This window comes from Esox lucius, chromosome 8, assembly GCF_011004845.1.
Source record: "Esox lucius isolate fEsoLuc1 chromosome 8, fEsoLuc1.pri, whole genome shotgun sequence".
In the NCBI taxonomy this organism is placed as follows: domain Eukaryota; kingdom Metazoa; phylum Chordata; class Actinopteri; order Esociformes; family Esocidae; genus Esox; species Esox lucius.
The window spans coordinates 25,813,749-25,837,585 of record NC_047576.1 but is presented as its reverse complement, the minus strand read 5'-3'; the positions used below and the strand labels follow the sequence as shown (position 1 = coordinate 25,837,585).

Sequence of the window (23,837 nt, the reverse complement as noted above, 5' to 3'; positions counted from 1 at the left end):
AACACGAACAAATGCTTTCCGAGTTTTGACACTAGGTTTTATTAGGATTAAGAACTGAATTTCTCTCTGAAGTTGACTGATTCTCTAAAAAGTAAACTAACTGTCTCTTTTGTCATTGACTGACTGTCTGTCTGGAGTTGGCTGACTGCTTCTATTGTTGACTGACACTCAAAGAATTCTCTCTGTCCTCGGCTGGCTGTCTCTCTGATGTTGACTGTCTCTCTGACATCTAATGACTGTCTCTCTGACGTCAGCTGAACATCATCTACTCACAGTGAAATTACCAATATTCCAGGATGATAATGCCCCCATATATACTGTTAAACAAATCCAAGAGTGGTTTTATGAACACAAGGGTGATGTAAAAAGCCTTCCATGGCTTCTCCAATCACCTGAACAACATTGAACCTTTATGGGCTGTTCTGGAGAGACATGTCCACATCAGTCATCCCTCAAATTACTGGAGGCTTTTTTTGTAGAATGGTGCAATATCCAACTACACATTGTGATGGACTTGTATGAAAGCATTCCAAAAAGGATTGGAGCTGTTCTGAAGCTTTCAGGTCCTTGTCATTAATATTGTAAAGTACTGTTTCTGTAAACTGTTTCTGTCATTAATATACTGTGAAGTGTTTCTGTCATTCTGTCCCCTGTGACATCTATCTGTCTGGGAAGGTTGAATAACGGTTGACTGTAAGACTTTACCTCTGGACTCCATAAACTAGACCTGAAGCAGGCAGCATCAGATGGGAGAGCTGGGAGCAGAGGTCCCTATAGGCTCTGGTCAGCACTATACAGGGTGAATTCAATTGAATATTCCACTGATGCTCTATGGTTTCCCTAAAAAGCCTTTACAAACTCTAGGTAATGTGGGCCATGTTTGTTTATTTAATGGACAAATTAAATAAATTCTGTATTGACATTTATTCGTATTTATTTGTTTTTATTTTGTGATCTGAGATTCAAGATTATGGTCCAGAGAAAGATCCAATACAACAAGTGATGGAGTACCACTCTAACCATTTCCAAGCATGGCACTAGCTGCATCATGGGTCAGTTTATCATCAGGAAGGACTATGGAGTTTTATATTTATTTTTAACATTGTTGTTACTTACCAAGAGAAAACGTAATGTTGCTATGTGGCCTTATTACAATTTTATCTTAAATTTGTTAAACAATAAGACTGGAAATTTGCTTGAAGATTATTTTCTTTGTAATAGGTTTCCAAGCATACCTACAAAATAATCAGTGCTGTAGTTGCTGGTGAAGGTGTTTCTAATATGTACTCAGAGCATTCAATTCACAGTACATAGTAGCATAGTTGCTCTCTGATTTTAAATAGTCAGGGATCTTAAGTTACACACATGCAGTCCTGTGTCTAATTGGAACGTTTCCCAAGGCTTTCATTGGCTGTCCCTTGAGCAACAGTGGGGTACAAATAGAAAGTGAAAGGAGTCCACATTTAATTTGCTGTTTAGCCTAGAGTAAAGCATGCTACAGTTATGACCATTAATTAACCAGGGTAGGTTTACTCTGCCAATGCAGACCGTAGATACAGACCGGTCCACAGATTACAACAATTTATAGCAGCAAATATGGCCATGACTGTTTAGCCTATTTTGGTTGTATGCATTGACAATAATACACAACTGTAACCAATTCCTATGGATATCTGACATACAAAAGCAGTTACACATAATATGCAAAATGTCAATACATTACACCACACATTAAAACTAATTGTTATAACAACAATTTTTGGTGAAAACATTTACACTGCTCGGATGGACCTTCTGATAACAGCAAGTTTTGCAGCGTGGGTACATTATTCTTTGTTGTCAAACAGGAAATCAACACTGGATTTGATTTCATACTAGAGATGGTTAATGTGAGTGAACGGTCAAAGAAAATTCCAAGACCATTGTAGGTATTGACATACTCTAATTCAGTTAACTTTAAAATGTCCCTGCATGTTTTACTAGGTGCTGTGACTGCATATATTCATGAGATGGATTCAGTGCTCTCCTCTCTAGGGTCACCTGACAGTTCTATAATAGATTCACTGAGCATTAGCCTCCTCTGGTGTTAGAACTGAGCTGTTACACCATTTAGATTGTAAAGGGCCTCAAGAACCTTTACACTTGGGTGTTGCCAGATTGGCAAATTGATTATACCTGAATCTTTGGTTTCCAATGTTTTATGAAGGGGACTAATAAGTTGGATAAAAAATACAGAACATTTCCATTCATTTTCCCAAACAAGAGGAGTTTCACTTTTAAATGGCTTATTAAATGCTATCTAAAGGACAGAGAGTATGTAGAGCCAAGCGGCATATCAAGGGAAAACAGTATATCACTCATCACCTGGCTAATATAATTCCTACAGTGATCATATTAGCCAGGGTGGTGAGAGCATCATGCTATGGGGATGCTCCTCAGGGGACAGGGAGACTGGTCGGGATTGAGGGAAGGATGCACAGAGCAAAATACAGAGAGCTCCTTCAAGTATACCTGATCCAGAGCCCATAAAACCTCAGACTGCAATTGATGTGTTGAAAGATTCATCATTCAGCCCAACAACAACCAGAAGCACACAGCCAAGACAATGCTTGAACAGCTTAGGAACAAATCTGTGAATGTCCGTGAGCAAAAGTCAAGACCTAAAGATCGCACTTCACCACCACTCCCTCCATAATATGTCTGAGCTTAAAAGGATCTTCTCAAGAAGAATGGTAGAAACTGCCTTATTCCAGGTAGCCAAGTAGACTCAAAGATATAAACGCTGCCAAAGCTAACAGGTGCTTGTGCAAAGTACTGAATAAAGGGTCTGAATACTTATGTAAATACATGAATTTCTTAAAGAATTTGGCACTAATTTCTAAAAAACTTGTTGTCGCTTGTGTAGACATGACGGCAAACAATTTGTCATCAATTATAAATGTAGTATGTAACAGAAAAACCTGAAGAAAGGGAAAGGGTCTGAATTCTTTAGGAAGGCACTCTATAATCTTTTTAAATGCACATTATTTTAAGGCCTTGGAGGTCTCCTTATCACACAGGTGGTGTAAGTCACTGCCTACTGTGTTCATTCCCTTCCCAGCCATTACCCAGTAGTCAGCTCACCTTTAGGATTGACTTATTTAAACCACCGTTTCACCAGCGGAGGGCAGTACAATGCCACTGTCTTAAAGTAGCTGCGGCTTTGCTCTATGAAACACACAGGAAGAAATGCATACACAGACGCAAACATTCACAAACACACATGTAACCACAGGCAGGCAAAAGCTCTTGGATAGATGTTTGAAGCTTAGCTCGGTCTGAAACGCTGCTCTGAGGTTGTAAAAAAGGCGAGCAGTGCTACCTGATGGCAGGTTCCATTCTTCCCTTTCTGCTGTGTGTCAGGCAACAGGTGAGGCTTGAGGTTAGCCTAAAGGACAGAGGATAATGGATTACAGGTTAGAGGAAGGGGGTGTATAGGTTGAGTTCAGGGGGAAAGCTTGTTTGTTCTTCCTCTAGGGGCGAGAAGGGAGTTTAAGCCTCTTGATGGATTTGTTTCTGCTACACATGTTTAAGGGTGAGTGGAACTGGGTGAGGGCTGCAATGTTGCCTACCTGTTGTGGGCCTCTCTCCAGCTCCACAAGCTTCAGCTCCCAGAAACTCCTCATGGTCTCCACCTTCTCCAGGTGTCTGAAGAACTCCAGACGACCCAGACGGAGGCTGTTGCCACGATTACGGATCACCTTCAGTCCCTCCATTTTATCCCCAGCAGCGGGGATGTGTGGAAGGGGTGGAGACTGTGGCACCTCCACTTCCTGGGTCTGGCAGACTGTCCATTTCTGCTTCCTGCTTCCTGGGGTCGATTCACTACCACCACCCTCGCAGCACAGAGGAGGCTTTTTGTCTGACCTACAACCACAAAGCACCAACAAACAAACACAAGTAGGGCAGTTGAAACAGAATAGTATCAAACGGAGAATACAGTACTCCAATTTAAGGGAAAAATAAGTTTATTTTAAATTTCATGGCATCCACACATCTCAGAAAAGTTGGGACAAGGCCATGTTTACCACTGTGTGGCAACCCCTCTTCTTTTTATAACAGACTGCAAACGTCTGGGGACTGAGACAAGTTGCTCAAGTTTATGAATAGGAATGTTCTTGTCTAATACAGGCTTCTAGTTGCTCAACTGTCTTAGGTCTTCTTTGTCGCACCTTCCTCTTTATGATGCGCCAAATGTTTTCTATGGGTGAAAGATCTGGACTGCAGGCTGGCCATTTCAGTACCCGGATCCTTCTTCTATGCAGCCATGACATTGTAATTGATGAAGTAAGTGGTCTGGCATTGTCATGTTGGAAAATGCAAGGTCTTCCCTGAAAGAGACGACGTCCGGATGGGAGCATATGTTGTTCTAGAACTTGGCTATAACTTTCAGCATTGATGGTGCCTTTCTAGATGTGTAGGCTGCCCAGGCCACACGCACTCATGCAACCCCAATCATCAGAGATGCAGGCTTCTGAACTGAGCGATGATAACAACTTGGGTTGTCCTTGTCCTCTTTAGTCCGGATGACATGGCGTCCCAGTTTTCCAAAATGAACTTCAAATTTTGATTCGTCTGACCATTTTAAATGATCCTTGGCCCAGAGAAAACGCCTGCGCTTCTGGATCCTGTTTAGATACGGCTTCTTTTTTGACCTATAGAGTTTTAGCCGGCAACGGCGAATGGCACGGTGGATTGTGTTCACCAACGTTTTCTGGAAGTATTCCTGAGCCCATGTTGTGATTTCCATTACAGTATCATTCCTGTATGTGATGCAGTGCCGTCTGAGGGCCCGAAGATCACGGGCATCCAGTATGGTTTTCGGGCCTTGACCCTTACGCACAGAGATTGTTCCAGATTCTTTGAATCTTTGGATGATATTATGCACTGTAGATGATGATAACTTCAAACTCTTTGCAATTTTTCTCTAAGAAACTCCTTTCTGATATTGCTCCACTATTTTTCGCCGCAGCATTGGGGGAATTGGTGATCCTCTGCCCATCTTGACTTCTGAGAGACACTGCCACTTTGAGAGGCTCTTTTTATACCCAATCACATTGCCAATTGACGTAACAAGTTGCAAATTGGTCCTCCAGATTAACTTTTCTAACTTTTCCAGCCTCTTATTGCTACCTGTCCCAACTTTTTTGGAATGTGTAGCTCTCATTACAAAATGTCTCACTTTCAACATTCGATATGTTATTTATATTCTATTGTGAATTAAATATAAGTTTATGAGATTTGTAAATTATTCCATTCCTTTTTTACTCAGAATTTGTACAGTGTCCCAACTTTTTTGGAATCGGGTTTGCACATCTTCAGGTCATAATAATCACAACTACTGCCTAGCAAAAAACTCACTTTTGAAAGTTAATATTTTGTGAACTCATACTCAACCTTTGCCTTGATGACAGCTCTACACACTCTTTGCATTCTCATAACGCGATTTTTACCTCCTAAGACCTGAGCTTTGGTGCAGGAAACCTAAAATGTCCACATATGTGGAAACAGGGTCTCAGGAGGTTAAAATAGCAAGTGTGCTTTGTTAAAAGTACATTTGTGGAATTGCTTTCCATATTAATGCATTAATGCATTCTGAGTAGTGTGACAAGATATGGTTGGTATACAGAAAAGAGAAACGACAGTCCATCATTACTTCAAGACATGAAAGTAATTCAATCTGGAAAATCGTCAAACTTTTAAAGTATCTTGAAGTGCAGACACAAAAACCATCAAGGGCTATGATGAAACTTGCCATCATGAGGACCGCCACAGGAAAGGAAAACCTGCAAGACTTACGTCTGCTGCAGAGGATAAGGTCATAAGAAATCATCAATTAACTGCAACCCAAAAACATGTTTCACAGAGTTCAAGTAATAGACACATCTCAACATCAACTGTTCAGAGGAGACTGCATGAATCAAGCCTAAATGGTAGAATTGCTGCAAAGAAACCACTACTGAATGTCACTAATGAAAATAAACTTGCTTGGTCCAACATACACAGGAAAGGGATGTTAAACCAGCAGACATCTGACCAAAAAGCAGAGTGATAGTGCTGCATCAGATGACCTGGCCCAGAGGCAGAGCTTTAATGGGTGCGTGGCACCCATGGCAGCCAATCACAGGGCCCCCCAAGAAATTAATCTTATGGTTGAAAGAATTATAGCAAGCATAATAAAATTATATTATGATTAATTTACTACATACTATTTAGTTGATATTGAAGTGATAAACATCTATATTTTTTATGATTCCATTATGCATTTGTACGATTGACCAATCTGTGACCGTGGGAGTGTAGCCAGCATTGCCAGATAAGACAGTTTCCCGAAAATTGGGCTATTTTTAATGACAGCATGCGGTTTTAATGTGGAGCTCGCCGCTGATTGGGCCTATATTGTCAGTGAATCTGGCAACCCTGGGTATAACGTCGGATTTTGTCGGCTCGTTTGGTAAGGATCTGAACAGTGGAAAATTAAATAATAGAACGTAGATATGTCTGCCACTCAGAGGAAAGAAAAGCAATACAGTGCACTCACGATGTTCTGTTCACACACGGTATTCCGTACAGTTAACCATGTGTATGTAATTCTACCAAGTTAAATATGACATGAATAACCTAATTAAGTTGAATTTCTACTCTTTCCAATTAAATCATTGTAGAGACATTCACAGTTTCACTAGCTGCAAGATTGAAGTAATGGATGTACGGTTTCTTTGAAAAAATGGCAGAGGGGAAGGAAAGGCTACGGCGCGATCCCGGAAATGGGAGATATGTTACGTGGGGGTTTGAAAATGTGGTCACCCTATGAAACAAAGAGGAAAAGTTTAGTGATTTTTTTGTATGTTGAAGATGGCTATGCTTAGGGTAATGGATTATAAATTGAAATAAATGGCTACAGTTGACAGATTATTTTGTATTTAATAACATTTATTTTTAAGGAAAGGGCCATTTTTTCCAGCTACTGGGGTAAGATGGGAACCCCCATGGGGTTAGGTGCCACCTAGATAACCTTATCCAAATAAAAGATAATACCTAAGGGTTTTTATGAATTGGCCCTGTTTTTTACACCACTTACATTATCCTTACATACCATTTCATACAGTTAAACTAAACGTATTATCGTTTAAATAAGGCAATGTTTTAAGTCCCAGCAGTCCTTAAGATGAGATACAGAAGAAAACGTTTTTAATAGTTGTCTGAGAAGGTTTGATGATACAGAGGAAATGTATAGTTGATTAAGACTACTGGCAGTCAGAGGTGTTAAAAAAGAGAATGGCGACATTGTGTTTTTTGTGAGAATTCCATGTTGGGGGGGGGGGGCGTGTTGCCCCATGTTACCCTATATATAAAACCACGTAGACTTGAAAAGTAGTATTACTTTTTTGCCGTAGTATTTAATAAATACGGCTCGTTGTCATGCTGTCAAACTGCAGTGTAGGCTACTACGTTTGTATTCGGTAGGCACATATTTTGCTATTGGGTGCCCTGATCACAAAATGATTTGTATAATATGAGAATAAATAAGGTTTCACGTACGTTTTGTGGTTACATGTATCTTCATTTACGAAAGAGATCCTAAATCACGGTTGAAAAACACTACGGAACACCGTGAGTTACATGACAAGCGCGGAGGGTTCGGTTTTCTCAAATACTATAAATCCATTTCCATGTCAATTAAGTATTGAAATGTTCCTCAGATAAAGCCCCGTATTTGATGATTACACATTTGAGTTAGGTTGTTTTGTGGGCTTCGCGGCTGAGGTTCGCACCCATGGGAAAGAAAGCTAAGCTACGCCACTGACCTAGCCTCCACAATCAACTGTCCAAATTGAGATGGTTTTGGATGAGATTCGCAGTCAAGGAAAAGTGCTTAGCACGTGGGCAAACTCCTTCAAGACTGTTGGAAAATATTTTGAGGCATACCTACCCCTTGTGCTGGTTGAGCGATTGTCAATACTGTGTAAAGCTGTCATCAAGGCAAAGGATGGCGACTGTGAAGAATCCAATATATAAATGGTTTTGTTTACTCATTGTTAACTACAGTACATAACTCCATGTGTCAAATCATATAGTTTTGATGTCTTCACAATAATTTTTACAATACGGAAAATGGCAAAAATAAATACAATTGAATTACTTTTGACTGATACAGTCTATTTTTTGCACCAGAGTCAGAAGGTCCAATAATGACTCAAAGGGATTCATGTGAATTCACATTGATTGAGTGAACAGGCCCATGTGTTCTTGCTTCTAAGTAAATATATATGAATATGAATAATAAAAAAATAAAAAAACACAAAATTGTGTTTTAAACAATCTGTTTTCCAAGGGTAAGTGCATGCTCAAATAGAGTAGTTATTTCAACTGTACATAATAGAAACTATTCAGAGTATTAAACTGTTGTGATACAAACTGTTGTCTACCATAGAGAAGGGTTTTACAGTGTTACAATTCTCTTGTAACCCAACCACAACTGCTTAAACTTCCAATGCTGTTAATTTGGCTAATATTATGTACAACCCCATGTCCAAAAACATTGGGACGCTGTGTAAAATGTAATGAATAACAGAATGAAATGGGAAAATCATTTAAACCCTAAATTAAATAGAAAATAATACAAAGACAACATATCAAATGTTGAAACTGAGAAATGTTATTGTTTCTTGAAAAATATATGCCCACTTTGAATTTGATGACAGCAACACATTTCAAAAAAGCTGGGACAGGGGCAACAAATTACTGGAATAGTTGTGTAATGCTAACACAACTATATTGGTTAATTGGCAACAGGTCAGTAACATGACTGGACATAAAAAGAGCATCCCAGAGAGGATGAGTCTTTCCGATGTAAAGATGGGGAGGAGTTCACCACTTTGTGAAAGACTATCTCTGCATTTCAGTTGCACATGCACCTTGCACATTCAGTTTGCCTCTGCACATTTAGAATTGCCATTGTGCCTCCATTTATACAGCTGTTACACACCAATGTCTACCTCGGGAGCTCATTGCTAGTATCTCTGCATCTCAGGTGCACATGCTACCTTAATACATCACTCATTCATTTGCCTTGTTTGAACATCTTGACTGCCATTTTGAAATTGCCATTTGTACCCGAACAACTATTATACCACTGGCAACATACACTATACCTAAAACATGTAACATTTCTGCCCTCCTCTATTTGCCTTATTGCACATTTAGTATTGCCATTTGTACTGCATTTGCCTTCATTGCTCATCTACACATTCCACTGGTAATATACATATACTTAATACGTAAATACTTGTACATTTTCTACCCTCCTCTATTTGCACTTCTGGTTGGATAATAACTGCATTTCGTTGTACTGTAGTTGTACTGTTCAATGACAATAAAGTTGAATCTAAAATCTAATGTCCCTGTCCCAAAATTGTTCAAACGTGTTGCTGGCATCACATTCAAAATGGGCATGTATTTTTCCCAAAACAATAACATTTCTCAGTTGTAACATTTGAAAAACTGTCTTTGTACTATTATCAATTACAGTGGATATAAAAAGTCTACACACACTTGTTAAAGGTTTTTGTGATGTAAAAGAATGAGACAAAGATAAATCATGTCAGAACTTTTTAAACTTTTAACCCACAAATGTATTTAATGCATCTCTAAATATATGGGATAGTGGGCAAGGTGGTGTTTCAAACCTGCAATCTTATGTTCCACAGTCAGGCCCGCTAACCACTACTCCAAACCAGATTAGGTTGAAAAGAGAGGCAAGTAGTGGTATTACCAAGTTTACCTTAGTACATTAGACTATATTTGTGACTAAGATTGTATCTATGTATCTATAAAATGTGTTTCAACACCTAAATGTGATATAATCAATACATCTGTAATTACATTTTATCTTTTTACTTTCACAGGACCTGAAAAATGCATTTTAATATGGCCTTCAAAATACATTTTGTAATGTATTTTCTATAATACATTACAATTGTAATGAGAGCATTGTTGAATGTATTTATACATTTTCAAATACATTTTGGAATAAAAGCTGTATTGAATAAAGTTAAATGTATTAATAAATTTTTTAATACATTTCAGAATAAAATGTGAAATACATTTTGATACCTGAAATGTATTTTGAATAAAGTTAAATGTATTAATACATTTTTAAATACATTTCAGAATAAAATGTGAAATACATTTTGATACCTGAAATGTATTTTGAATAAAGTTAAATGTATTAATACATTTTTAAATACATTTCAGAATAAAATGTGAAATACATTTTGATACCTGAAATGTATTTTGAATAAAGATAAATGTATGTATGTATACATTTTTCAATACATTTCAGAATAAAATGTGAAATACATTTTGATACCTGAAATGTATTTTGAATAAAGATAAATGTATGTATGTATACATTTTTAAATACATTTCAGAATAAAATGTGAAATACATTTTGATACCTGAAATGTATTTTGAATAAAGATAAATGTATGTATGTATACATTTTTAAATACATTTCAGAATAAAAGGTGAAATACATTTTGATACCTGAAATGTATTTTGAATTAGGTTAAATGTATTCAACATATATTCATCATACATTCTACAAACATTTTGCATGGCAAAAAAATATTTATTTTCCATATGGGTTGCTGCAGTTTAGTGTTACCTACCCAGCACAGAACACTCACATAACGTTTCCTAAAGGTTCTTCATTGGTTCTTAGAGACATAACCTTAACAGAAAGTCCTGAGAACATTCTGTAAAAGTATTTTTACATGAACCAAAAGAGAACATTTAGGGAATGTTACTGGAGAGAAAGAAATGGAGGACATACAATAGGGAGAGTGTTGGTGCCAGATTCCAGCTCTATTCAAGCAGTCTATAGAGACATGATGACAGTGCTTTGAAATGCTGGTAGCTGTAAGGATTGCCGTCGATCTGTCGTGCTAATCTATGTAATCCTCGGTGCCAGTGGGACTGTTTTACAACCTGACTCTGTTGAGTGATTATATGAAGGAGGCATCTACAATGGCGAATTGTCAGACAGAGCTGTTTACCTGCTGAGCCCTGAGGACAGCTAATCTACTTCCTAAACGGGACCCTATTCCCATTCAAGTATAGTACTTCAGGTTTCTGGTCAAAAGCAGGGTGCTTTATAGAGAAGGATGTCATTTGAGACCCACTAGGGATGGCTGATATGTCTCTCTGATGAGTGACTGTAATGTCCCTGGGCTTTGCAGTTACCCAGGTCTTCTTAACAGTGATGCTGCAGCACAGATATCCTTTAGGATGAGTTTCCACAAAAGTGCTCATTTATCTCAACACTATGTATTAACTGTTTCTTGAAAAACAGATTTCACCTTAAAACTGTAATACTTATAAGTTTGTCTGAAACTTATAACACTTAGTTTTGTTTGTCCTAACATAAATACAGCTCCGGAAACAAATTAAGAGACCACTGCACCTTTTTCTTTCCTTTCCAAATAAGTCTAAAAGGAAAGTATTGAGTGAGGAACAGAAGGGTTAAAATTAAGAGACCGCTGCAAATTGAACACTTCTGTTCCTCACTCAAAACATTCCTTTTCAACTTTTTTGGTCACTTATTTTTTTGCGGAGCTGTATGTAATTTGCCCTATGTTAAAATAAATACCTCTCAAACAGTTTTTTTACATTTAAAATAACCACATTTTAGCACAATGTTTCACATATGCTCATACTACATTTTGCAGGCAACCTATATTCTGAATACAGAGGAATTAATCTCGATCAGCATGAAATGCACTCCAACAAATTGCTGTTACATAAAATTGTGGGTTATAAACAATAAAATGTTCCCCAAAAATATTGTACAATTTATTAAATAATTAATTATATATACATATATAGTATATTTAATGCTTTATAGAAGATTATGACTTGATCATTGTTGACTTTTCAATCACATGATTGAAACTATAATAATACTAAAAACTAGCCTTTTAAATTGTTTATTTATTCCTACTATTTAAAGTTTCTATTAAAAGGGATATTTGAATATGTATTCGTTATCAACCCAAATTTATCCCATACTTTAAAATGATTATTTTGAGACCTCGAACAGCCCAAAAAGAATTCAGGAGTGCTGGGGGAGTGGTCAATCATTATATTTTTTTCATACCCACTTTTAGACACACTCTTAAATGTATATTGCAATGGTGAGAATATTATCTCATTATTGTCTTTTCTAGCATGGTTCTAGTGACCAGTGGATCCATGACCTGGCCAGAAAGGAACAGCTTAGCCTGTTTTACAGACATCATCAAGGGCCAACTGTCTGCAGGTTCAGGTTAGTTCATGTCCTACTGCCTCCACTACATCCCAAAGGACTCCCAAGGACCTCTTTATTTTTTCCTCAGAATCAACAGACTATTAATTGCCAGTGTTGGATTTCAAGAACCTCAGTCAACAGTATGGAAATTACACCGCCTGTCAGGACCACACCTGTTCTTCCTCCCTATTTTTGTCCCTTTTACCCCCTCGGGCTTGTGCGATGGTGGAGAACTCTGTGGGCTATACTCAGCCTTGTCTCAGGGTGGTTTGTGGTCTGTTGACGTCTGTTTGATGGTTGAGTGTTGTGCTAGGCAAAAGTGGGTGTGACTAAATGCCTGGTTGGCTGTTTCTATGGCTATATCTGGACAACAGAACACATACACACAGTAATTGAGACCAAGATTAACTTATTTGGTTCAGATGGTGTCAACAGTTTGTGGCGGCAACCAGGTGAGTAGTACAAAGACAAGTGTGTCTTGCCTACAGTCAAGCATGGTGGTGGGAGTGTCATGGTCTGGGGCTGCATGAGTGCTGCCGGCACTGGGAAGCTACAGTTCATTGAGTGAACCATGAATGCCAACATGTAATGTGACATACGGAAGCAGAACATGATCCCCTGCATTCGGAGACTGGGCCACAGGGCAGTATTCCAACATGATAATGACCCCAATCACACATCCAAGACGACCACTGCCTTGCTAAAGAAGCTGAGGGTAAAGGCATCCTCAAACGGAAGGTGGAGGAGCGCAAGGTCTCTAACATCCACCAGCTCTGTGATGTCGTCATGAAGGAGTGGAAGAGGACTCCAGTGGCAACCTGTGAAGCTCTGGCAGTGCTTGGAAAATAATGGTGGCCACACAAAATATTGACACTTTGGGCCCAGTTTGGACATTTTCACTTAGAGGTGTACTCACTTTTGTTGCCAACGGTTTAGACATTAATGGCTGTGTGTTGAGTTATTTTGAGGGGACAGCAAATTTACACTGTTATACAAGCTGTACACTCACTTTCCATTGTAGCAAAGTGTCATTTCTTCAGTGTTGTCACATGAAAAGATATAATCAAATATTTGCTATAATGTGAGGGGTGTACTCACTTCTGTGTGACACTGTATATGCTGGATACAGCTTACTCTGCCGCAGAAATGCATGGTTACCATGAAAGAGGGTTAACCCAGCAGACAGAGTCAGCCCCTTTGACTACGGTGTGACTAAACTGCTCACTGACAACCCATCTGTTGACTGACCCAGCCAGGACCCTGACCTGCCACCTGTTTTTTTCAGTTGGGTGTTTTTAATAGTCTCTTTAAAGCAGTATTTGCGTGCTTTATTTACAGGCCGACGGCTGCTGCTGGACAGAACTCAACAATGGATCTGCGTCCCAAATGGAACACCATGCCCTAGATACTGAATAGGGCCGGGTCAAAAATAATGTACTATATAATGTACATGAGCCAGGTCAAACGTAGTGCTCTAAGCAGAGAATAGGGTGCCACTTGGGACATAAGCCAGAACAGACTTGAGAACCATGGGTCACCACCTTTTCAAGAGGTTATATTGGGAGGGATGGAGACTCCAGGTTAACGGTTTCAGATTAAGGGATTAGGGGTTAAAGGCAGGCTGAAAGGGAAAACTCCACTGGTAAAAATGTTTTTGTTTGTATGGTAGCCTAGTAGAATGAGATATGTAGTGTGATGTTATGTGTGTGTTGGTATGTATGTTTGGGGGTGATTCTGTGTATGCGTGTTTTCTGTCTTGCCCAGATATCAGCAGGGCTTTATTCAGTCTTCCACTGTCTAGGGAAAATGTGATTTCCATCTCAGGATTTAGGGTTAGGGAAAAACATACAATAGGGGATGGTGTTAACATTGGGATCACTTTGAGGTTTAGGCACTACTAGTTAGGGTAAGTGTTAGGGCTAGCGAATAGGGAACATTCATTTCTGGGTCAAGGTTTGGTCTCAGGTTCCCACAAGGACAGAAACACAAACATATATGTGTGTGCGCATACTTGTGTGGCTAACCAGAAGGAGAATGAGAAAAAGAGAAAGCGCAGAGGAGGACACGAAACTTGCTGCCTCCAAAGCTGAAATGCCGGGTGTGCAACAGAAGCCCAGTGATGACAGCAACATATCCATCCAAGCATATCCTTATGCAAACCTAGCCAACATCAGATATCCCCCCACATCTATTAATACCAAGGCTGGTCTGCAGTGCATAATACACATGGTTATTAGGTTTATAATGCCAATGACTGTTAATGAACAGCCACACAACATTGTTTGAATATTCATGATACACTACAGCACAGTACTACTGTATGTTGCCTTGGATTTCAGTCAAAAAGGTTTTCACTGAGCGGTTGATCGGTTTTACCACTGGAGCGGATGATCTGTCCTGGAAGTGCTTAGTAGCGGAGACCTGGTCAGACGTCGTGCACTATATACAGAATAAAATAACATTTTAAATTCTTAAATTGCATTTGGGGAGCCGGAGAATGGCATGGATATATCACTGAGATGTATAGCATGTCGGGTTTAGCTGCATAGCATCTAAACCTGACACGGTATAGCCTGTTGAGCTGCTCCCCAAGGCTAGTTTGATGATTTGGTAGATCTGTTTGTTCTTCCGTCAGTTCCTTTGTCTCTTGCCAAATTCAATGTACCGCCAGTGTTGTCATTAATAATGAAGGGACATATTTTCAGCCTCCATGTCCACAATCTCATTTAGCACATAACATGCTCTAATGAGGTCAACTGACTTCAATTCTTTCTATTCAGTCCACCTTTAGGAAGCTATGTCTCCATGATAATCCCCAGCTATTTTCAATTATAACAGGACTATGGCTCTATCAAAGGGCCATGGTTTCTTTATCTACCAGTCAGTCTCTCTGTCTATTAAGTGTGTGAATGTATGTGTGTGTCTGTGCCACATGAGCACAAGTCAGAAGCTGTGTACAAGATAGGAAATATGGTGAAATGTAGGACCCAGTGTGAGTGTTCTTTCCTTGTCATGTTTATTTGCATAAACATGACTTCTCGAAGTCTGGAAAAAGACCAGAGGTCATCTACATTGGAAATCTTTCCAGAATACTTATTCTCCATAATCTTCCAGGAAAACCAGTCAAATCAAGCACATATACAATATTTACATTAAAGGTATTATTTAAATCAGGTTTTGGCTCAGCGAGAGATTAACATGCCAACCTGACTGGCAGCTCGTAGGCTTTCAGCCCCTAGACTAATGCGTAGATCTCCCAATAGGCCCATACTGATTGACGACAATCTCCAAACATGAACACAGTTTGCCAAAAGTCCCAAACGAAGCCAAGTAGATTCTGTTTGTCCCCTGTCACTGGTCTTTAATTACTAGAGGCCCTTTAAAAGGAGCTGTGGGATTGTATGACGTTCTTTCTCTGACACTGTGACAGAGTCCACTTACCCAATTAATACTAATGAGAATTAAAAGATATGGGTCATGCCGGTTTATTTTCTCCACCCTTTTCAACACACACACATTCACGGACACACATGACAGTCTACTTTAACGCAATACTACTGGCAATTAAAAGGAATATCACTTACTATAAATGGGTCATGTCGGTTTATCTTCACCCAAGCCAGCAAAATGTTTCCACCCTCCTCACCACACACACACACACACACACACACACACACAGACTGATCGCTGCTTTGATCGCATCTAAAGCCGAGTTAGTCCCTCTGATCACCGTATCATGGTCATTACTCATATCAAAGACCTTGGCTGGGTTGTGTAGGATTACAAAACCCAAATGATCCAGAACCAACCTCCGGTCTGTAGGTCTATGGGTACAACATTCACATGCAATACACTTCAAGGCAAATCATCTCTCAGGGATCTTTCATGTATGCCACAAATATCTCAATCTCAGCTGTCTTGTTCTATTTTCTCTCTCTCTCTTTAGACACAAACAAACACACAGTCAAACATCTCACACACAAACAAACACACGTTATCCCTATCTTTCACACAGGCAACAGGCATGCCACCTTATAGATGAGTGTAACCACCTCTCCTCCAACCAAATGTACTTTTTCCATCCATGGCAGGGAATGAAAAAGATTGGGTCCTTATTTAGGTGTTCAGCAATCGGAATCATATTTGGAAGTACTGACACCCAGTGCTGCCGTACAAACATGCAAACTGTAACACTAAGTGTTGTTGTTTGTAATGTTAGAGTCTGCTGTGAAAGTGTTTATACTCCACTCATTAACTAAATCCTTTATTTGCATGAAAGTAATTACATTAATTGAAATGTTTATTAATATTAAGTATAAAATAAATAGCAATACCCCTACTTATACTATTCTAATATAAGTAGGGAGACACATTGTACGAATGTAATTATTACTGTTCACTGAATTTTTTGCAAGCTATTAATTTCCTAACTATGGTTATATTTGTCTTGTTAAACATTATGTTTCAGAGGCACCTGTATTGCACTTTAAGTGGTGAAATAGATCCTGCATGTATCCAACACATATACATCTAATTGTATGTTGTATAAAATGCAGTATGTGCTCCGTGTAGTTGCATAAAATAGTTTGCAATGACAGGATAGATAAGTTGACTTCAAAGATTCAATAGTTTTTCTCCTTCATGCAATCTAAAAAGTGACCTGTTACTACCCCATACCCTCTTTGCTGTGGACAACAAGGGTTGCACTGAAGGAAAAAACATTTGTGAGAGAAAATAAATCACAATCATTTGGCTTTCTGAAGTTTCCAGTCAGAGCCCAGCCTGCTGGCTTCCTTGGGTGTAGAGTAATACAAACAGCAATGTTCAAGATTTACTGGTGGTTCCAGTCTAGTTGATATTTAAACAACACAGCAAAATATCACACGCAAAAAAGGAATGTTTTCCAGGTCATAACCAGGAATACCAATAATTTAAACAATATCTACCAAACACAAACTGTGAATGCTCATGTGCAGAGTTTCTGGCTATCATCTTGCAGGGGATGTAATCAATACTATATGTAAAGAGCTGCTAACATTCATTGCATGGTTAAGGTGCCTGCATGCGATTACACTGACCATCAGCAGGACAGTTACAGCGCAGGCTAACAAGAGGTTAAACCTAAAGTTGGGTTTCGCATTATCAGAAGTCTTCTTTTTCCACTTGACAATCTCTTTGTCTCACTTGAGGTCATTTGGAGAAGCTAACTGGATTAAGTGACACTCACCCCTGGTATTTCGGCCCATTAGCAATGCCTAAAATCTTCTTCTCCTTTCCACCCATGCCTCTCATCGGTGTGGCTCCTCTTTCTCCTTTGTCCTCTGTTTCTGTCCCTCTATTCTGTGGTGACTGCTGGTCCAGATGGAAGTTCCACTTCCCTGCCCGGTTGCGGTCGGCTGATTGAGAAGTCCTTTGTGTCCTGAGTGCGTTTAGTAAAGGTGGTCTGTGTACAGGTTGGAGTAAAGGATCTGTAGTGTCCGTGAAGAGATAAGAGTAAATGGTATGGGGGGGTGAGGAGGAGCATGGGGAGGAGGAGGGGTATTGAGGGGGGAAGGGTTGGGGTGAGGAGAGGGCGGCGGGCGGGAGGGGGTCTAGCTATTTGCCTCTTTCAGGACCAGAAGGACAGAGAGGGGTGACGAGGTGTTCATGGGGAATGTGGCTTGATAAAATGGAATGCCTGGTATGCTGTAGCACCATGTGTCTCCCAGCAGGAGAGCTGGGTTAGGGCGGAGGGGAGGAGAATAGGCAGGAGGGAGTAGCGAGGAGTGAGGGGCTACAGGAAAAGTGGGGCGTGTTAGGGAAATACAATCAGGGTAAAATAGGGTCTGGCAACTGGGGTTGGGAGGAATCAAAAAGGTTGGACGTTTTAGCCATGAACCAAGGGGTGAGTGAGGACCCACTGAATATAGAAAATACAGTGGGGAGAATAGTATTTGATTTTGCAGGTTTTCCCACTTACAAAGCATGTAGAGGTCTGTCATTTTTATCATAGGTACACTTCAACTGTGAGAGATGGAATCTAAAACAAAAATCCAGAAAATCAGATTGTATGATTTTTAAGTAATTAATGTGCATTTTATTGCATGACATAAGTAATTGATACATCAGAAAAGCAGAAAATAATATTTGGTACAGAAATATTTGTTTGTAATTACAGAGATCATACGTTTCCTGTAGTTCTTGACCAGGTTTGCACCCACAGCTGCAGGTATTTTGGCCCACTCCTCCATAGAAACTTTCTCCAGATCCTTCAGGTTTCGGGGCTGTCGCTGGGCAATACGGACTTTCAGCTCCCTCCAAAGATTTTCTATTGGGTTCAGGTCTGGAGACTGGCTAGGCCACTCCAGGACCTTGAGATGCTTCTTACGGAGCCACTCCTTAGTTGCCCTGACTGTGTGTTTCGGGTCGTTGTCATGCTGGAATACCCAGCCATGACCCATCTTCAATGCTCTTACTGAGGGAAGGAGGTTGTTACATGGCCCCATCCATCCTCCCCTCAATACGGTGCAGTCGTCCTGTCCCCTTTGCAGAAAAGCATCCACAAAGAATGATGTTTCCACCTCCATGCTTCACGGTTGGGATGGTGTTCTTGGGGTTGTACTCATCCTTCTTCTTCCTCCAAACACGGCGAGTGGAGTTTAGACCAAAAAGATAAATTTTTGTCTCATCAGACCACACGACCTTCTCCCATTCCTCCTCTGTATCATCCAGATGGTCATTGGCAAACTTCACACGGGCCTGGACATGCGCTGGCTTGAGCAGGGGGACCTTGCGTGCGCTGCAGGATTTTAGTCCATGACGGCATAGTGTGTTACTAATGGTTTTCTTTGAGACTGTGGTCCCTGCTCTCTTCAGGTCATTGACCAGGTCCTGTCGTGTAGTTCTGGGCTGATCCCTCACCTTCCTCATGATCATTGATGCCCCACGAGGTGAGATCTTGCATGGAGCCCCAGACCGAGGGAGATTGACCGTCATCTTGAACTTCTTTCATTTTCTAATAATTTCGGCAACAGTTGTTGCCTTCTCACCAAGCTGCTTGCCTATTGTCCTGTAGCCCATCCCAGCCTTGTGCAGGTCTACGATTTTATCACTGATGTCCTTACACAGCTCTCTGGTTTTGGCCATTGTGGAGAGATTGGAGTCTGTTTGATTGAGTGTATGGACAGATGTCTTTTATACAGGTAACGAGGTCAAACAGGTGCAGTTAATACAGGAAATGAGTGGAGAACAGGTCTGTGAGAGCCGGAATTCTTACTGGTTGCTAGGTGATCAAATACTTATGTCATGCAATAAAATGCTAATTAATTATTAAAAAATCATACAATGTGATTTTCTGGATTTTTGTATTAGATTCCATCTCTAACACTTGAAGTGTACCTCTACGTGCTTTGTAAGTAGAAAAACCTGCAAAATCGGCAGTGTATCAAATACTTGTTCTCCCCACTGTAGGTCATGTTTTATGGGTGCGGGATGGTGGGTTATTAAGATATCTATAAGGTTTTCCCATAAGGTTTTACATTCATCAAGCTATTTCTGCAAAGGAATTGGTATACCATATTCAGGACCTCTGTGATTCAGCTGGACTCCTTTTCACCCCCAAGGGTCACTGGCACTCACTCCAAAACACCTCATTTCTTTTCATCCATATTTCTCCTTTGCTACATATGTGTTTCCCTACTATAATGTGTTTCTCCTCTGTTCAAACAAAGTAAGATCAAAACTTTTATAAAACTGAACTGCCACCAATTAAACAAACATTAACTTTCTGAGTAATAAAACACATCAAATATTTCTTCTCCATAACACCATAAATCAGTTGTGGTGCAACACCTTACCAGCAACTGGGAGCGCTATTCCACCACTGGGGTGCGAAGCGAGAGAAACGTTTTACAGAGGAGCTGTCAAGGTCTGGAGCAGACATGTTTTCACCCATATAATGAGCAGCTCTTTCTTTTTGAGGTTGAGCTAGAGGAGGTGGGCCATCACCCATGCAGAGATAGCACATAAATGTGCTTTTCCACCTGGGTTTCAGAAGGGAGAAACACAAAAATTGTTTAGTGTCATGTGCATATGAAAGAGATACTATGTGAAGATATGAATGATAAAGAGACTTGGTGTTTAGAGAGGAGAGGGCCTAGAACAAAGCCTATGAGGCAGATTCAGATCCTATCTATGTCAACCGGTATTATGAGTCCATAGGTGTGGGTGATGTCGACTCACGAATGCGGATGTAGGTGGAGGGAATAGCTGCACTACAATGGCTATGGTTTGCTAATACTCTGTATGGTAAAGGTTAGGGTTAATGTTAGGGGAAAGGTTAGACAACAGTTAGATACATTTATAGTATGATAGAGGTTATGGTTAAGATTAGAAAAATAAATTGGGCATCTCTTGTGTTTCAAACTCGCAAGTATTGCCATCCAAGTGGATGAACTTAAGCCAAGCCACGATCCCAAACACAACTCCCAAGCAAAACTTCACTTAAAGCTACATGCCGGTAATACTACCCGTAGCGGCAGTAATTACTTTCAAAACGTGCCCATATGCACGAAAAACAGGGAACTATATTATCATTGTACGGTACATGTTTCCAATACATGACTGCCTTTATTAGTCTGGTTAACCCATTTTGGCCAGCAATGTTGAGAAAAGAAAAAACATTTCACCCCATAATTTGTTTTGGTTCTAATCCCAAATTTTCTGACCCACTTGACAGGTGTTTGAATCCTGCAACCATGTTTCCAATTTTCCTTAATGGGAGCTCAGCAATCTTAAACAGCCTGGTAGGCCAACGAATACTTCTAATGTGGATCACAGAAAATGTCTTACCATAAGAAGAAAAAAGCAAACAACTATACAAGAGATCAGGAAAAATGCACACAAGGTGCAGGCTCACTTTTCGCACTCACCCACACCTCTTTCGTATTTTGTCTTAGTGCTTCCAGTCAGACTAAAGATAACCGGACATTAATTAGTGACTGTTGAAGTGGTTTTCTGCAGTATAAGAAGGGCCATAGAGCACTGTGAATGGCAATCCCATAGGGGGTCATGTTTATCACACTGCCTGAATCATGCATACCCGACATACACTGTACGTAATCTGAGTGACACATCTTATATTTCTACTAAATGATATGTCTGATGTTTTTACATGATGTCTTCTATATTCTTTCGGTGTTAATTCCTTTGGAGTAGTTTACTGACAGGTCATTTCAGAACCCTAATTAGAGAGCATTCTTTAACCTCAGAGTACGGAGATTGCTGTTTGTTTATTCATTAAGAATAAGACCGTCTCTCATTAAATGGGCGAGAGGTTCTGAAATAACAGTGGGCAGAATTCAAACCCATGCTGCAGCATTTGAGATATCTCCATTTAAAGGAAAGGTTCGCTTTTTTTGAACCTGGGGCCTTTTTTCAGATGAACTAGCATAATCATGGACTGTAGAGAAACTTTTTCTGGGGATTATGAATATTTTAAAAATTTTTAGATTTTTTAAATATGGCTTCTCTCTGGGCTACAATGGAAGTGAACAGGACAACCGATGTATCATTTGAAAATATATGATATATTTGGTTTTCCAAGACAGAAGGCCAGGGTATTTTGATATACACTCACCTAAAGGATTATTAGGAACACCATACTAATACTGTGTTTGACCCCCTTTCGCCTTCAGAATTGCCTTAATTCTACATGGAAATGATTAAACAAGGTACTGAAAGCATTCTTTAGAAATGTTGGCCCATATTGATAGGATACCATCTTGCAGTTGATGGAGATTTGTGGGATGCACATCCAGGGCACGAAGCTCCCGTTCCACCACATCCCAAAGATGCTCTATTGGGTTGAGATCTGGTGACTGTGGGGGCCATTTCAGTACAGTGAACTCATTGTCATGTTCAAGAAACCAATTTGAAATGATTCAAGCTTTGTGACATGATGCATTATCCTGCTGGAAGTAGCCATCAGAGGATGGGTACATGGTGGTCATAAAGGGACAGACATGGTCAGAAACAATGCTCAGGCAGGCTGTGGTATATAAACGATGCCCAATTGGCACTAAGGGGCCTAAAGTGTGCAAAGAAAACATCCCCCACACCATTACACCACCACCACCACCAGCCTGCACAGTGGTAACAAGGCATGATGGATCCATGTTCTCATTCTGTTTATGCCAAATTCAGACTCTACCATCTGAATGTCTCAACAGAAATAGAGACTCATCAGACCAGGCAACATTCTTCCAGTCTTCAACTGTCCAATTTTGGTGAGCTTGTGCAAATTGTAGCCTCTTTTTCCTATTTGTAGTGGAGATGAGTGGTACCCGGTGGGGTCTTCTGCTGTTGTAGCCCATCCGCCTCAAGGTTGTGCGTGTTGTGGCTTCACAAATGATTTGCTGCATACCTCAGTTGTAACGAGTGGTTATTTCAGTCAAAGTTGCTCTTCTATCAGCTTGAATCAGTCAGCCCATTCTCCTCAGACCTCTAGCATCAACAAGGCATTTTCGCCCACAGGACTGCCGCATACTGGATGTTTTTCCCTTTTCGCACCATTCTTTGTAAACTCTAGAAATGGTTGTGCGTGAAAATTCCAGTAACTCAGCAGATTGTGAAATACTCAGACTGGCCCGTCTGGCACCAACAACCATGCCATGCTCAAAATTGCTTGAATCACCTTTCTTTCCCATTCTGACATTCAGTTTGGAGTTCAGGAGATTGTCTTGACCAGGACCACACCCCTAAATGAATTGAAGCAACTGCCATGGGATTGGTTGATTGGATAATTGCATTAATGAGAAATTGAACAGGTGTTCCTAATAATCCTTTAGGTGAGTGTATACTGTAAAGGTAAAATTTTGTTTAGTGTATAGACAAGCATTGCAGTTAGTACCATGCATCATTCTGACCTGAAAAGTCCTGAAAGGAGCTGCAAAAACTTTTGCAGTGTTGTGGATATGGTGGCAACTATCCCCGTCAACATGAAGTAGGGTTGGGCAGTGGTTCTGCTACATTCTTGTTTCCAAGCCCATCTTGCTGCCTCGCATGACACCCCAGGAGTCCATCAGCATACTGACAAGGTTGGACCATGGGATGTTGTTATCCTTAAAGAACTTAACCAGCAACTTCTCAAGCTCAAGAGCACTAACTTTCAAGACCACTAAAGAGCCAAGGCGTTCCACTTCAACTGTCTTCCTGTCTACTTGAAGTAGCTAACCCTAATGGAAAGCAGTTTTTTTATCACCATTGGTAGTGCTCCCATTGAGGTTGATGGAAAATGGATACTTTCGTTTATTGCTGAAGATCCTCTCTGAACATGTATACCCCAATCCATGCACCATTTTGTAAGCTGCCGATGTGCGTGACAGCCTCAATCGAGTCTGTGCTACTTTGTCTGCAGCCAGAGCCTGGGCCAGCTCCACCATCACTGGTGCAAAGGTAAATGGAAGTGAATGTTCGGCAAGAGTAGCGAGAACCATCGCCTAGACAAAAA

The 23,837-nt window shown here is 40.2% G+C and overlaps 1 protein-coding gene across 1 annotated transcript in view; it reads right to left on the bottom strand.

The window, feature by feature from the left end:
• Positions 1 to 17,839, bottom strand: part of mylk4b (myosin light chain kinase family, member 4b) — a 52,321-nt gene extending 34,482 nt beyond the window's left edge. The window contains exons 1-3 of the mRNA XM_020048709.2: positions 17,577 to 17,839; positions 3,612 to 3,906; positions 3,362 to 3,427 (exon numbers count right to left, since the gene is read on the bottom strand). Coding sequence (XP_019904268.2) covers positions 3,362 to 3,427; positions 3,612 to 3,906; positions 17,577 to 17,641 — 426 coding nt within the window. The 5' untranslated portion in view covers positions 17,642 to 17,839. The remainder of the gene's footprint in view (positions 1 to 3,361; positions 3,428 to 3,611; positions 3,907 to 17,576) is intronic.
• Positions 17,840 to 23,837: the final 5,998 nt, after the last annotated feature.